The 16,080-nt window shown below is 46.7% G+C and overlaps 2 protein-coding genes across 2 annotated transcripts in view; one reads left to right on the plus strand and one right to left on the minus strand.

The window, feature by feature from the left end:
* Nucleotides 1-16,080, minus strand: part of LOC309566640 (uncharacterized protein) — a 286,877-nt gene that overhangs the window by 219,878 nt on the left and 50,919 nt on the right. The gene's annotated exons all lie outside the window — the stretch shown is intronic.
* CDK5RAP3 (CDK5 regulatory subunit associated protein 3) overlaps nt 1-16,080 on the plus strand; it is a 37,130-nt gene that overhangs the window by 447 nt on the left and 20,603 nt on the right. The window contains exons 2-3 of the mRNA XM_082271205.1: nt 14,077-14,208; nt 15,101-15,201. Coding sequence (XP_082127331.1) covers nt 14,166-14,208; nt 15,101-15,201 — 144 coding nt within the window. The 5' untranslated portion in view covers nt 14,077-14,165. The remainder of the gene's footprint in view (nt 1-14,076; nt 14,209-15,100; nt 15,202-16,080) is intronic.

Genomic DNA, 16,080 nt, shown 5'->3' on the forward strand with positions numbered 1-16,080 from the left:
AAATTCTTACAAAAACAGCTTTTTTTTTCTTCTCAAATGTTGGCATGGGGTTACCCTAAAATCCATACCAAACCCAAAATCCATACCAGACCCTTATCTGAGCATGCAGCTTGGCAGGCCAGGAAAGGGGAGGGAGGATGAGCGTGAGCCCCTATCCTGAACCGTAGCAGGCCACATGCTCTCAACATGAGGGAGGATTGTTGATGGGGACAATGGCCTCTTCCTCACAACCCTGGCCAGTGGTTGTGGGGGTCTGCGGGCGGGCTTATCAGAATCTGGAAGTCCTCTTTACAAAGAGGACCCCCAGATACCACCCCTCCATGTGAATGAGTACCCCCATCTTATTCACTAACAAATTATAAAAAGTAAATATAAACACAACACAAGTTTTTTTTGAAAATTCCTATTTTTAAAAAATGTCCCCCCATTACAGTGGCAGACTGGCAACTTTCAGCCCAGGGAGCAAGTACAAACCAGAGGCCATGGTGCAGTTACTCGGCCCCCTCCCACTCTCCCTTTTCCCAGCCTCCTCCTGATCCCAATTCCAAGCTGAAGCCCTGCTCCAGATACTCTCCACTTACCGCCGGAATCCGGGTTCCCAACCTGGCTAGAAGTTTAGTTTAGCTTTGTTTAGAGAAGTTAAAGCTGTATTAAACCCAAAAACAAAAATGTAATACACAGTATTGCATCTTAGCAATTCTTAGATTTTTTTTGTTTTTTTCGTTTTATTTCCTTTATTTTCACCTGGTGATCCGGCCAATAATTCTGTTATTTTTTCTTTACCTAACCAAGCTGTCCAGCAAAAGTGTCAGAGGGTTTGCACAAACCATTTATCACCGACAGGGGTGTTTTTAATGATCAGAACTTATTTATGTAAAACCTTTATCCTAAAAACAAAAAAAAACTGTTCACTGTTACTGCTTAACAACTGTTAGCTGGAATTCATCTTTAATTCGTTAGTAAAGTTCATTTAAATCTGCTTGTGGCTTTGACACTACCCTCTCCCTTGAACGACAATGCTGCTGTCCAAAGGTGCCTCCTATGCGCCTCCATCCAGAGTGGAGACATCCTAAAATAGGAAGTGTGTTACTGGCCATTTTTTGGGTTTAGTACTGCTTTAAGGGGGGTTCATCTTTCAGCCTTTAATATTGCTTGAATTAATTCATTTATTGTATCTGAATGTGACAATTATATACATAGATAGAGAACACATTGCATTCTAGGGGGAAGAAAAATCACTATTTCTGACTTTTGTCATTTACAAGTTAAAAATCAGTATCTTTTGCTAGAAAATTACTTCTAACCCCCAAACTTATATATATATATATATATATATATATATATATATATATATATATATATATATATATATATATATATATATATATATATATATATAATATATAATTTGCAGAGACCCTAGAGAATAAAATGGAGAACATTGCAATACTTTGTTATACCATATTTGCGCAGGGGACTTACAAACGCAATTTTTTTTAAAAATAATAACTTTTTTTCGGTTTCCTCCCACACTCCAAAGACATGCTGGTAGGTTAATTGGATCCTGTATAAAAAAAATTGGCCCTACTGTGAATTTATGTGAGTTAGGGACCTTAGATTGTAAGCTCATTGAGGGCAGGGACTGATGTGAATGTACAATGTATATGTAAAGCGCTGCATAAATTGACAGCGCTATATAAGTACCTGAAATAAATAAATTAAAAAAATTAGAAAAGTTAGCCCAATTTTTTTGTATAATGTGAAGATGTTATGCCCAGTAAATTGATACCTAACGTCATGCTTCAAAATTGCGCGCGCTCATGGAATGGTGACAAACTACGGTACTTAAAAATCTCCACAGGGGAAGCTTTAACATTTTTTTACAGGTTACCTGTTTAAAGTTACAGAAGAGGTCTTGGACTAGAAAGTGATCCCGTGGCGAATCTGCCGCCAGGATCACTTTTATCAGATTCTGGGTCGCCTGCTGTGTAAAAAAATAAATACCAGGGTTATGGCAGCTATCTGCTGCTATAACCCTGGCATTTAGGCCTCATGCACACGGGGCGTTTTTACAGCTGCTTTTAGGACCGTCGGGCGTTTCTTTTTTTTTTTGCAGCTTAAAAATGCCCCTCCATGTTATTCTATGGCCTCATGCACACACAGACGTTTTTGAGCTGTAAGTGGCCTAGGCGTTTTTTAAGCTGCAAAAGAACCCCACGGCCTGCGCGTTCTGAGGACCAGCGTTACAGCTTCAAAAACGCCTGACGCTGCTAAAGGCTGAATAACGTTGCTTAACATTGCTTATACAGCATTAGGCCACGTTTTTTTTTTTTTTGTTTTTTTTCATGTTCAAATCAATGGTTCCCCATGGGAGCCTATTGATTTGAATGGAAGGTGCATCCTGATCAGACTTGCGGTGCGACTTGCGCTCTGAGAATCTTGAGGGGGAACTCCACGCCAAAATGGGAAAAAAATCCATACCAGACCGTTATCCGAGCATGCAGCCCAGTAGGGCAGGAAGGGGGAGGGGAGGGGACGAGCGAGCGGCCCCACCCCCCTGGACCATACCAGGCCACATGCCCTCAACATAGGGGGTGTTGGTGCTTTTGGGGCATGTTGAGCTCTGCACCCCCCCCACCCCAAAGCACCTTGCCTCCATGTTGATGAGGACAAAGGCCTCATCCCCCACAACCCTGGCCGGTGGTTGTGGGGGTCTGCAGGCAGGGGGCTTCTCGGTATCTGGAAGCCCCCTTTAACAAGGGGGAGCCCCCAGATCCCGGACCCCTCCCTATGTGAATAGGTTTTGGGTACACTGTACCCCTACCCATTCACCCATAAAAAGCAGTGTATGTAAATAACGACAGGAGACGTTTTGGAAAGTTTATTAAAAATCTTCATCCGGTCTTCTCCACTCTGGTCTTCTCCCCCTCCGCTCTTCTGGTCTTCTCCCCCTCCGCTCTTCTGGTCTTCTCCCCCTCCGCTCTTCTGGTCTTCTCCCCCTCCGCTCTTCTGGTCTTCTCCCCCTTCGCTCTTCTGGTCTTCTCCCCCTCCGCTCTTCTGGTCTTCTCCCCCTCCGCTCTTCTGGTCTTCTCCCCCTCCGCTCTTCTGGTCTTCTCCCCCTCCGCTCTTCTGGTCTTCTCCCCCTCCGCTCTTCTGGTCTTCTCCCCCTCCGCTCTTCTGGTCTTCTCCCCCTCCGCTCTTCTGGTCTTCTCCCCCTCCGCTCTTCTGGTCTTCTGCTCTTTTGCTGTATGCTCTTCTGCTCTTTTGCCCTCGGCTCTTCTTCCGGTCTCTGCAGCTTGTTATATAGCCATTGTGGGCGTGGGCGCCAGGTGACGTCATCGGGAGACCCCTCCCCCTTATGTCACAGATGACGTCATCTGGTCCAGGGGGGTGGGGCCGCTCGCTCTTCCCCGCCCCCTTCCTGCCCGACCGTATCCTTGTCAGTGATAGGTTGTCGGTTCATAACATAAAGTGCACCTTTAAAGACAAAAATACGGGAACTCTGTTACTACAACCCCAATTTCAAGTTGGGACGCTGTGTAAAATCTACATAAAACCAGAAAGCAATGATCTGCAAATCTCATAAGCCCGTAATTTAGTCACAGTAAAAAATAGAAAACATCAAATGATTAAACTGAGAAAATGAATAAATATAAGGCAAAAATAAGGTATTTTTGAAATTGATGGCAGCAACACATCTCAAAAAAGTTGGGACAGGGCAACAAAAATCTGCCAAAGTAATGCTGGCCATACACTATACAAAAAATTGTTCAAACTAATATTCAAAGAATGAACATTTGGCAATGGGAGCAAACGATTTTGCCATCATGTAATGACCAAATTTTCATTGATAAATCGTTTAATGGACATACATGAATCAGTTTTTTGTTTGTTTTGTCACATATGCCAAGTGCTAGCGTTTTGGGTGAGAAACACTTTAGCCTTTCAATTTATTGTTCTGCAGAATTTTCCAACCTTTTCCTTCAGTTCTCAGCTCTAAAAAGTTAAAAACCATTTTCTATTTGTACCCATTAACTAGACGAAAAACGAACAAACAGTCCAAATTACAGATTTTCGAACCGTTGTTTTTTCGGCTCTGAAAAGTTAAAACTGATTTTTTGTCTGTGCTTTAACTGTCATTAACTGGAAGAAAAACGAATGAACTAAATGACAGATTTTAAAATAATTTTTATGCTAGTGTATGGCCAGCATAAGTGATACTAACAAGATAAAGCTGAAAGATCATTTTACATTTTGCAACTAGTTAGGGTTATTGGCAACAGGTCAGTAACATGATTGTGTATAAAAAGAGCATATTGTAGAGTCAGTGTGTCTCAGAAGTAAAGATGGGCAGAGGTTCACCAATCTGTGAAAAGCTGCATCTAAAAATTGTTGAACACATTTAGAATAATGTTCCTGAACGTAAAATTACAAAGACTATAAATAAATCATCATCTATAGCACATAATAAAATCAAAAGATTCCAAGAATCTGGAGAAATCAAGGGACAAGGCCGAAATGCAACATTGGATGCTCGGAATCTTTGGGCCCTTAGACGGCACTGCACTTAAAAGCCGGCATGATTTTGTAAAGCACATCACTCCATGGGCTCAGGAATACTTCCAGGAATCACTGTCTGTGAACACAGTTCTCCGTACCATCCAAAAATGCAAGATAAAGCTCTATTATACAACGAAGAAGCCAGATCTGCACATGATCCAGAAACACAGCTGTCTTATCTGGGCCAAAACTCATTTGAAATGGTCTGTTGCAAAGTGGAAAACTGATCTGTGCTCAGATAAATTAAAAATTGACATTCTTTCTGACAACCATGTGCACCGCATCCTCCGGACTAAAGAGGTGAGGGACCTGCCGCCTTGTTATCAACGCTCAGTTCAAAGGCCTGCATCTCTGATGATATGGGGGTGCATTAGTACATCTGGAATGGGAAATTTGCACATCTGGAAAAGCACCATCAATGATGAAAGCGGGTTCCAGGTTTTAGGGAAGCATATTCTCCCATCAAGTTGACGTCTTTTTCAGAGAAGGCCTTGCATACGGCATCTATAACCACAGCATGGCTTCATAGAAGAAGAGTCTGTGTGCTTAACTGGCCTGCCTGCAGTCCAGACCTTTCACCAACTAAAAATATTTGGCACATTCTAAAACTAAAAACACAACAAAGACCCAGGACTGTTGAGCAGTTAGAATCCTATATCAGGCAAGAATGAGACAACTTTCCCCTTCCAAAACTTGTCTCCTCAGTTCCCAGAGTGTTGATAAAAGAAGAGGGAATACTGCACCGTGGTAAATATGGCTCTGTCCCCACTCTTTTGAGACATGTTGCTGACATCAATTTCAAAATTACCTTATTTTTTTTTCTTAAAACTGTACATTTTCCCAGTTTGAACATTTAATATTTATTTATTACATGTACTTGTTTAGCACCGTCAATTTACACAGTGCTTTGCATATATATTATACATTCACATCCGTCCCTGCCCTCAAGGAGCTTACAATCTAAGGCCCCTAACTCGCATTCATATACAGTGGGTACGGAAAGTATTCAGACCCCCTTAAATTTTTCACTCTTTGTTATATTGCAGCCATTTGCTAAAATCATTTAAGTTCATTCTTCTTCCTCATGAATGTACACACAGCTCCCTATATTGACGGAAAAACACAGAATTGTTGACATTGTTGCAGATTTATTAAAAAAGAAAAACTGAAATATCACATGGTCCTAAGTATTCAGACCCTTTGCTGTGACACTCATATATTTAACTCAGGTGCTTTCCATTTCTTCTGATCATCCTTGAGATGGTTCTACACCTTCATTTGAGTCCAGCTGTGTTTGATTATACTGATTGGACTTGATTAGGAAAGCCACACACTTGTCTATATAAGACCTTCCAGATCACAATGCATGTCAGAGCAAATGAGAATCATGAGGTCAAAGGAACTGCCTGAAGAGCTCAGAGACAGAATTGTGGCAAGGCACAGATCTGGCCAAGGTTACAAAAAGATTTCTGCTGCACTTAAGGTTCCTAAGAGCACAGTGGCCTCCATAATCCTCAAATGGAAGACGTTTGGGACGACCAGAACCCTTCCTAGAGCTGGCCGTCCGGCCAAACTGAGCTATCGGGGGGAGAAGAGCCTTGGTGAGAGAGTTAAAGAAGAACCCAAAGATCACTGTGGCTGAGCTCCAGAGATGCAGTCAGGAGATGGGAGAAAGTTGTAGAAAGTCAACCATCACTGCAGCCCTCCACCAGTCGGGGCTTTATGGCAGAGTGGCCCGATGGAAGCCTCTCCTCAGTGTAAGACACATGAAAGCCCGCATGGAGTTTGCTAAAAAACACCTGAAGGACTCCAAGATGGTGAGAAATAAGATTCTCTGGTCTGATGAGACCAAAATAGAACTTTTTGGCCTTAATTCTAAGCGGTATGTGTGGAGAAAACCAGGCACTGCTCATCACCTGTCCAATACAGTCCCAACAGTGAAGCATGGTGGGGCAGCATCATGCTGTGGGGGTGTTTTTCAGCTTCAGGGACAGGACGACTGGTTGCAATCGAGGGAAAGATGAATGCGGCCAAGTACAGGGATATCCTGGGCAAAAACCTTCTCCAGAGTGCTCTGGACCTCAGACTGGGCCGAAGGTTTACCTTCCAACAAGACAATGACCCTAAGCACACAGCTAAAATAACGAAGGAGTGGCTTCACAACAACTCCGTGACTGTTCTTGAATGGCCCAGCCAGAGCCCTGACTTAAACCCAATTGAGCATCTCTGGAGAGACCTAAAAATGGCTGTCCACCAACGTTTACCATCCAACCGGACTGAACTGGAGAGGATCTGCAAGGAGGAATGGCAGAGGATCCCCAAATCCAGGTGTGAAAGACTTGTTGCATCTTTCCCAAAAAGACTCCTGGCTGTATTAGATCAAAAGCGGGCTTAAACTAAATACTGAGCAAAGGGTCTGAATACTTAGGACCATGTGATATTTCAGTTTTTCTTTTTTAATAAATCTGCAACAATGTCAACAATTCTGTGTTTTTCTGTCAGTATGGGGTGTTATGTTTACATTCATGAGGAAGAAGAATGAACTTTAAATGATTTTAGCAAATGGCTGCAATATAACAAAGAGTGAAAAATTTAAGGGGGTCTGAATACTTTCTGTACCCACTGTATACACACACTAGGGCCAATTTAGGTAGAAGCCATATAACCTACCAGCATGTCTTTGGAGTGTGGGAGGAAACCCATGCAGGCACAGGGAGAAGATACAAACTCCTTGCAGATGGATATGTTTTTCTATTTTTTATTGTGAATAAGTTTTGGGTTTATGAGATTTGCAAATCATTGCATTCTGTTTTTATGTAAAATTCTCTTAAGTCATCTGACAGACGCAGCTCTCAATGTTTCTTCACTAATGGGTAATGCGCCATCTACAGGAGTAGACTAGGCAGTGAAAAGTTTTCACACGACACGCCTATATAGGGGTGGTCCCTCACAACATTACCCCAGACACACTGTGCTCTAAAATCAGTTTCTTGCTGCCTAGTTTAGGAGTAGGACCTAGGTTCCCTGCTGGGATTTCGGTCTCACTTTTTATTTTCTTTTGAGCTTTTTTGTTGCCCTGTTGGCTACATTCTTAGACTTGGAAAGGCGTTAACAGTTTTTTGTTGCGCTCTTCCCACTCCTCATGCCTACACTTATTTGGGATGTCCCATTAGTGAAGAAACATTGAGAGCTGCGTCTGTCAGAGGATGCAAGAGAAAATTGGATTTCTCTTACGTCCTCCGACAGTCACCGCCTCCTCTAAGTCATCACTGTTGGGTATTGACTTCCCATCCGCAGGAGTAGCTAGGCATATAGACTTAGTCCAAAGACAAAAGACATTAGCATATACAAACCCATGGGGGCTATCCCATCTGGTCAATACCCCCCCTGCATCACCACTCCCAACTCAGTTTTAATCTGCCTAGCGTCAGGAGTAGTCAGGCTTCCCTGTGCTGGGGCTTCAGTCTCAGCCTTCCTAATCTTTTATTTGATTTTCTTTGAAAATGTCAGTTTTTTCTTACTTTACTAGCTGTTTATTTTGTCAGCTTCTAGTGTTAGTCTTCTCTTCGGATGAAGATGGATCATGCGGTGCTGGGATTCGGACTGACCGCCCTGGTTCTCCAGGGCAGAAGGGTCAGATGGACCCCCAGCCCGCCATCAAGCGTTCAGCTATGGTTCGCCCTGGCATTACGAACGACCCATCCCTGTTCGCTGCAGGGATGCAGCCGTGAGGTGGCTACCTCATAGGACAAATCTGCGGTGCTGCAGTGTCATGTCCCTGGCTCACGGCACTCCCTGTCAGGTGAGGACAGCGGTTTTCCGTGCATAGAGGCTTCCCACGCCATCTGATACAGGTAAGTACTTCTGTGTGGGGCCTCTGTCTGGGGTGGTAGTCTGTGTTGCTGTGTGTTCCCCATGTCTGTGCATGTGTGACTTCCTGTGGGGATCGCTTGCGCAGATACTGTATGTTGCCTGTGGGTCCCTTTTCCCTGTGACACTTCCGTGCATGGTTGGGGGTGCAGACGTTTTTTGGTGTGGCGACCGCAGCGGTGTATATTCGTGCGGTCCGCCATCTTGGCCATGGACAGGCATGAGTAACTCCCCTGGGACGACACTGCCTGCTATTTTGGTGCCATCCGCCGCCATTTTGTGGGAGGTGGACGATCGGTCCGACCGCATGTTCGGTGGCCATTTTGGTGTAGCCTCCAATGCATTCCTATGGGGCAGCCATTTTCCCTGAGTCTGGCAGTCTGTAGTCCAGCCTACTTCAGCAGCACTTCCTTTCCATCTGCAGCAGGACATCGGTAGCAACACTCTGCGGGCTCTGCAGGTTATCGCTCTCAATTTTCCTCTGTATTATCGCTTCTGGCTCAGTTTTCTCTTCTCCTTTTGGGGTCTTTGTCACTGTAACTATAGCGGTGGGCTGCGCATACCGCAGCGATTTTAAAAGGGACAGTACACATTTTATTGCACTGTTTGTTGTTTCTGAAAACTTGAGCAATGGATTCTCAGGAAAGCAAGTTCCCCCCAGCTTTAGTGGGGGGCCCCAGTTCTCCTGTGGCCCCGCTGCGACCCGATTTGGCTGCTGTAGTGGGGACTTTGGTGTCTAATATGGAAATGCTGATGTCTGAACATGCTGCAAGAAAGAGGCCCAGATTGTGTCTCTCCTCTGATTCAGATGGGGATATGGCTGCTGCTGCTGTGAGCGTGCCCTTTTCAGGGTCCCGCTCATCCTTGGACCCCCCTGGGGTCTGAGGGGGGAGGCTGAGATGGAGGGGGTTGATACCTCCTCCCCAGGGTCGCCTGAAGAACGGGCGGCCATGGATGAGTTAATTGTTTCTGTTAAAGAAACCTTGCATTTAGAGGATGAGCCCTGTCCTCCGGGCGTTGCGTCCTCATTTGGGACGCACAGGACCCGCAAGTCGGCGCAGGTTTTTCCCTGCCCAGCTGAGTTTCATTACACTGTTAATGAAATGTGGCGCATGTTAAAACGTCCATTCCTGGTACCTAGTCGGTTCAAATTGCTTTATCCTTTTGCGCCGGCTACGGAATCACGATGGTGTGTGCCTCCACAGGTAGATCACACTGTGGCCGTGTTAAACAAGGCTACCTTGGTTCCTACTGAGGATACCCCGGTTTTCCGGGCTCCCACGGACCGGCGGTTTGAGTCTCTAGCCCGCCATTCCTATACGGTGGCGGGTTCGTTGCTCAAACCCATTTTCGCGTCCGTTCTGGTGGCTCAGGCGGTGGCTGATTGGACTAAGATGCTTAGGAGCAATCTCGTGTCTGATGGTGTGCCGCCTGCCCGGCTGGAAATGGTGGATCAGATCCACCAAGGAGTCATGTATTTGTGTGATGCAGCCTTGAATGAGGCCCCCTTGGTGGCTCGCCTCTCTAGTGTCGCGGTGCTCAACCGGCGACTGATCTGGCTGAAGAGCTGGCCGGCTGACCAGTCCTCACGGAAAACAGTTGCTGATTTTCCCTATGCTGGCTCTCGCCTTTTTGGACACCCTGGTGAAAGGCGTCACGGGGGGCAAGAGCACTATGCTGCCCCAGAACCCAAAGAACAAGTCTTTTTGAGGCAAGCGGGGTTCTGCGCCTAGATCCAATCAGGGGTCCTTTCGTGCCTTTCGGAACCAATCCAAGGGCAGGCCCTTCAAGGCCCAGGGCAACCAGAAGAAGCCCTGGGCGGGTAAGCAGAAGTCCGGCAATGCCGGCTCGGCGGGTCAATCCGCCTCTGCCTGAAGGGGTGCCCTCACCCATTTCAGGGGTGGGGTGACGTTTGCACGGTTTCCTCCAACCTTGGCTGCTCCGGATATCGGACAGGTGGGTTCTGGAAATCGTTCGATCAGGATACAAGATCGAATTCCTTTCCTGGCCGGCGGACAGATTCTTTCCCTCCAATCTTCATCTGCTTACGGGGTGCAGGCAGGACTTGCATCAAGCGGTGCAGGACCTGCTTGCTCAGGGAGTGATTGTCCCGGTGCCTCATCGGGACAGGTTTCGGGGGTTTTATTCAAATCTGTTCACTGTGCCCAGAAAGGAGGGCAAAGTGCATCCTATTCTGGACCTGAAAGCGCTGAACCGCTTCGTGCGTGTTCGGAAGTTCCGAATGGAGTCTTTCCATTCGGTGGTGGCCTCCTTGAGTCCAGGGGAATTCCTGGCCTTGATCTAAAAGATGCGTACCTGCACATCCCCATTTTCAAGGGTCATCAGCGGTACCTTCGGTTTGCTATCGCAGAGGACCACTACCAGTTTGTGGCCTTACCTTTCGGTCTCGCTTCGGCACCAAGGGTGTTTACCAAAGTGTTGGCGCCGATTCTGGGCCTGCTGAGGGCTCAGGGCATTGCGGTCTTGGGTTACCTGGACGATCTACTTCTGAGATCACGTGCCAGCCAGGACCTTGTGCGCGATCTGTCCACCACGGTGCAGACGCTCCAGGAGTTCGGATGGACCATCAACGTTCAAAAATCGACGTTGTCTCCATCGCTTCGTCTTCCCTACCTGGGAATGATTCTGGACTCTGCTCAGGCAAAGGTGTTCTTGCCGGAGGACAAGCTCCGGACTTTGCAGGACGAGCTCAGGTCCCTCAGGGACAACCCGTCCTCGTCACTCAGGACCTGTATGCGGGGCCTGGGGTTGATGGTGTTGGCCTTCGAGGCGATACCCTTTGCTCAGTTTCACACGCGGGCTCTCCAGAAGGAGATCCTGGCCAGGTGGGACGGACTGCCTCAGTCCCTGGATCGGTGTGTCTCCTTGAGTCGTCAGACCAGATTGGCTCTTCTGTGGTGGCTCCAGTCCCCGTCGGTGGCGGAGGGCAAGTTCTTCCGTCCGTTGGTGTGGACGGTGATTACCATGGATGCCAGCCTGTCGGGCTGGGGTGGAGTCCTGGACAACCTGTCTGCCCAGGGCACTTGGTCGGAGGAGGAGTCCTCCCTCCCGACAAATGTGCTGGAATTGCGAGTGATAAAACTCTGTGTCTTCCAGTGGTCGGACCGTCTCCGGGGCCTACCTGTCTGAGTACAGACGGACAATGCTACCGCGGTGGCTTACATCAACCACCCAGGGGGCACCAGGAGTGCTCGTGCGGCCCGGGAGGTGACCGACATTCTATCGTGGGCCGAGACTCATGTCCCGGCGATCTCAGCAGTTCACATTCCGGGTGTGGAAAATTGGCAGGCCGACTATCTGAGCCGCCAGACCCTGGACCAGGGGGAATGGTCTCTACACCCGGAGGTCTTTCAGATGCTGTGTGCGAGGTGGGGATCCCCAGACCTGGATCTTTTCGCATCCCGGCTAAATCGAAAGGTGGAAAGGTTCGTGGCAAGAACGCGCGAACCGTTGGCGGACGCCTCGGATGCGTTGGTAGCTCCTTGGCATCAGTATCGTCTGATGTATGCATTTCCTCCGATTCAGTTACTATCCCGGTTCCTCCGCAGATTGGTCTCGGAACCGCACCTGGTGATTCTGGTGGCTCCGGACTGGCCACACGCCGGTCCTGGTACGCCGACGTTGTTCACCTGGCAGTGGCGCCTCCGTGGCACCTGCCTCTGCGGGAAGATCTCCTGTCTCAAGGTCCGATCTTCCATCCTGCTTTACAGTCGCTGGCTTTAATGGCCTGGCTGTTGAGACCCAGGTCCTGAGGGACAAGGGTCTCTCCCCTGAGGTTATCCCTACTCTAATCAAGGCTAGGAAAACCTCCTCTGGTAAAATCTATTACCGTACCTGGAAAGCCTATTTCGCCTGGTGTGAGTCCAGGGGGTTCTCCCCTCGCTCTTACTCGGTGTCGAGAGTGTTGGCTTTCCTCCGGTCTGGAGTGGACCAGCACCTGGCACTGGCCACGATAAAGGGCCAGGTGTCTGCACTGGCTATCCTTTTCCAAGGCCCTGTGGCGTCTCATTCCTTGATTCGCACCTTCATTCAAGGTGTGCGACATTTGGCTCCTCCCAGGAAGAAGTCTTTACCTCCATGGGACTTGAACTTGGTTCTCTCTGTGTTACAGCGTGCTCCCTTTGAAAACATCAGGGAGATATCGTTGCCTCTGCTGTCAAAATAGGTTGCTTTTTTAGTGGCGATCACTTCGGCTCGCAGAGTGTCGGAGCTGGCGGCGTTGTCTTGCCGCTCCCCTTACTTGATAATTCACAAGGATAAGGTGGTTTTGCGACCACCCCCGTCCTTTCTTCCCAAGGTGATCACTGAGTTCCACCTTAATGAGGACATTGTCCTGCCTTCGCTTTGTATGAAGTCTAAGCATCCGAAGGAGATTGCCTTGCATTCCTTGGATGTTGTCAGGGCGATCAGGGTTGACCTGTCGTCTACGGAATCCTTTCGGAAGACGGATTCCCTCTTTGTCCTTCCTGAGGGATGCTTTAAAGGAACGGGTTCCACCCTTCCCTGTTAAGGCGCACTCTACCAGATCTTTGAGTGCGTCCTGGGCCTATTGGCATTGGGCCTCGGTGGCCCAGGTGTGCAAGGCTGCGACTTGGTCGTCGGTGCACACCTTTTTTAAATTCTACAAAGTAGATGTTCTGGCATCAGCTGATGCTTCTTTGGCCGCAAAGTTCTCAGTGCGGCAGTGCCATGAAGGACCCTTGAATTTTTTTGCTGGGTCCCTGGCTGTTGGTGTTTGCTTTCCTGGGCTGTTGCTCCTGTTGAGCATTGTTTTTTCTGTTGCCCAGTTGGTTCTCTTACGGTGCATGTAAGATTCCTTTCTCTGATGTGGGTACTGCGTTGCCTTTTCTATGGTTGCGTCTCCCACCCCTCATGTCTATACTGCTTTGGGACATCCCAACAGTGATGACTTAGAGGAGGCGGCGACTGTCGGAGGACGTAAGAGAAAACTGAATTTTTGTAAAATCTTACCTGTAAAATTCCTTTCTCTGAGTCCTCCGACAGTCGCCGTCCCCGCCCCTCTTGTGAAATTAAATCTATGAATTAGAAACTTACATCAAATGAGGCTTCCGCCATTCACCAGCACAGTGGCTTTGTGGGTAGCACCTCTGCCTTGCAGCACTGGGGTTCATTGTTAACAACCCTGACTAGGAGACTGCCTGCATGGAGTTTGCATGTTCTCCATGTATCTGGATGGGTTTCCTCTGGGTACTCCGAATTTCACCAAAGTTCCAAGACACGTAGGTAGGTTAAGGTTGGGTTCACACATATGCGAATTGGATGTGGGTTTGCCTGCAACCGATTCACATACAGGACAGTGCGACCGGCTCTCAATGGAGCCAGTTCACACACCTCCGGGCGGCCGCGGTCTGGATTTAAAAAGGGTCCTGTGCGTCTTTGATTCCGATTCAGGTGTAAATGCAGGAAAAAATTCAGACCTCATTCGCACCTGAAACAGTGACAGGGACACACCGGACCCCATGCTGTAAACGCAGCCTAAGTGATTCAATTGAGTGTTCCCAAGATGGTTTCCTCCCACCCAGGGAGAAAGCACTGTAGAAGTACAAATTAAATTAAAAAAAAAAAATATTGTCATCAATGCCTCTCGCTTTATGTTCTTTGCAGACTGGTTGGTGGATAGAAGGCATTGCACCCTCAAGTGGCAGAACAAGGTACAGCAGATCAGAGAGAAGATTAATCAAGCATTGCAGGACATGCCAGAACATGAGGAAATCAGGAAGCTTCTGTCTGGAACATGTATGTGCAAATTGACATGACACGTGGGATATAATTGACAGTTCACTTTGTCAGATGTTAACAATTTTAAGTTATGAAATGTTGGATTGATGCTGACACTAGTTCTTAGCAAGCAAAAAGCTGCAACCACCAGATTTTTGGCTTTTTTCCACAGAACCACTGGCGCCAGTTTTTTCCCAGCTGTCTTTGCTGTAACAACTGGTACAATTTAGCAGCAGCTCAAGGGAAGATAGGAAAGCCTACATATGGGTACTGTATTAAAAAAAGTTGAAAGGTACAGAACCAATCGTGTGTGAACATCAAGGTTGTACTCTAGCTTCAGGTTGGTTGATACTGAATCATATGGTTGGCTATGGCATTAATATCATACAGTATATTATTACCAGTAAGAATATTGTTGGTAGCTCATATATTCAAAATCTAGTGCTGTGGCAGAAAGGTGCTAATACACATACAAATTATCTGCAGAGAGAGGTCCTGTCCTGACATTAACCTGCCCTTGTATGGGGTACCTCTAGCTTCTGAACCCAAGATTTATCTGCTTTGATACTTACGGGGAGATTTGCACACAGAATCTGGTGCAGCTGTGCATAGTACCCAATCCGCTTCTAACTTCAGCTTGTTCAATTTAAGCTTTGACAATAAAACCTGGAAGCTGATTGGTGACTTATCACAGCTGCACCAGAATCTTTGTACATCAATTTTAGTTAATCCCCCCCCCCCCCTAGTGTCTGGAATGGAAAAAGCTGTTTGAGGACCGCAGTCTGCATTGCTCTTGAGTGATCTTCTCCATAGCTCCCAGACAATGAGAAGTTGGCTCCAACCTGGCTGCTCATCTCTGTCATATTTCATTAGTGCAGCAGGGTAAATATATATGTCCTTGTTTTTCCAGATATTAATTACTTCCACTGTTTGAAGATTGTGGAGATATTGAAGGGTACAGAAGCTGCCACTAAAAACCTGTTTGGACGATACTCTTCACAAAGGATGAAGGTGATTTAAAGAATAAGCTTCCTAATTAAATAAGCTAGCTAGTCTGGGTGCCAGGGTGAGCACAAAAAAGCTGATTTTGTGGTGCTTCAGTTCCAGGTCACATGGCTTAAAGAGTTTTTAAAGGCATTTTTAAAATTAAAATAATAAACCTGTTATGCTCACCTACTCTGGGCAGTGGTATTACAGAGTGGCCCTGAACCCCCTCTTCCGGGGTCCCCCCGCTGGTGATCTTGGCTCCACTTCTGTCTCTGCCCTCATAGCAAGCCACTTGCTATGGGGGCAGACACGCAAGCTCGCTCCAGAGCTAGCCTTGTGCATCACAGTATTTGATTGACAGCAGCAGAAGCCACAGCAAGTGGAAAAACATTTTTTAACTTAATGCAGAGAATGCAATAAGGTAAAAAACATTTTAGCTTAAGAACCACTTTAACCACTTGCCCACTGGGCACTTATACCCCCTTCCTAACCAGGCCTATTTTCAGCTCTCAGCGCTCTCACATTTTAAATGACAAATACAGTACTCGGCCTTGCAGCGCTGTACCCATATTAAATTTTTGTTCTTTATTTTGCACAAATAGAGCTTTCTTTTGGTGGTATTTAATCACGACTGGATTTTTAATTTTTTGCACTATACATAAAAATACACCGAAAATTTGCATTTTTCTTTGTTTCCGTTGGAAATAATTTTGCAAATAGTAATTTTTTTTTTTACCAAAATGTATGCAACTACATTTCTTTGGTAACAATACCTCCAAATCAGTGTATATTATTTGGCCTTTGTGAAAGTTATAGAGTCTACAAGCAATGGTACCAATCATTGAAAATTGATTACACCTGATGTACTGACTGCCTATCTCATTTCTTCAGACACTAACAAGC

Source organism: Pelophylax lessonae (genome assembly GCF_965119305.1).
Source record: "Pelophylax lessonae genome assembly, chromosome: 11".
Classification (NCBI taxonomy): Eukaryota; Metazoa; Chordata; class Amphibia; order Anura; family Ranidae; genus Pelophylax; species Pelophylax lessonae.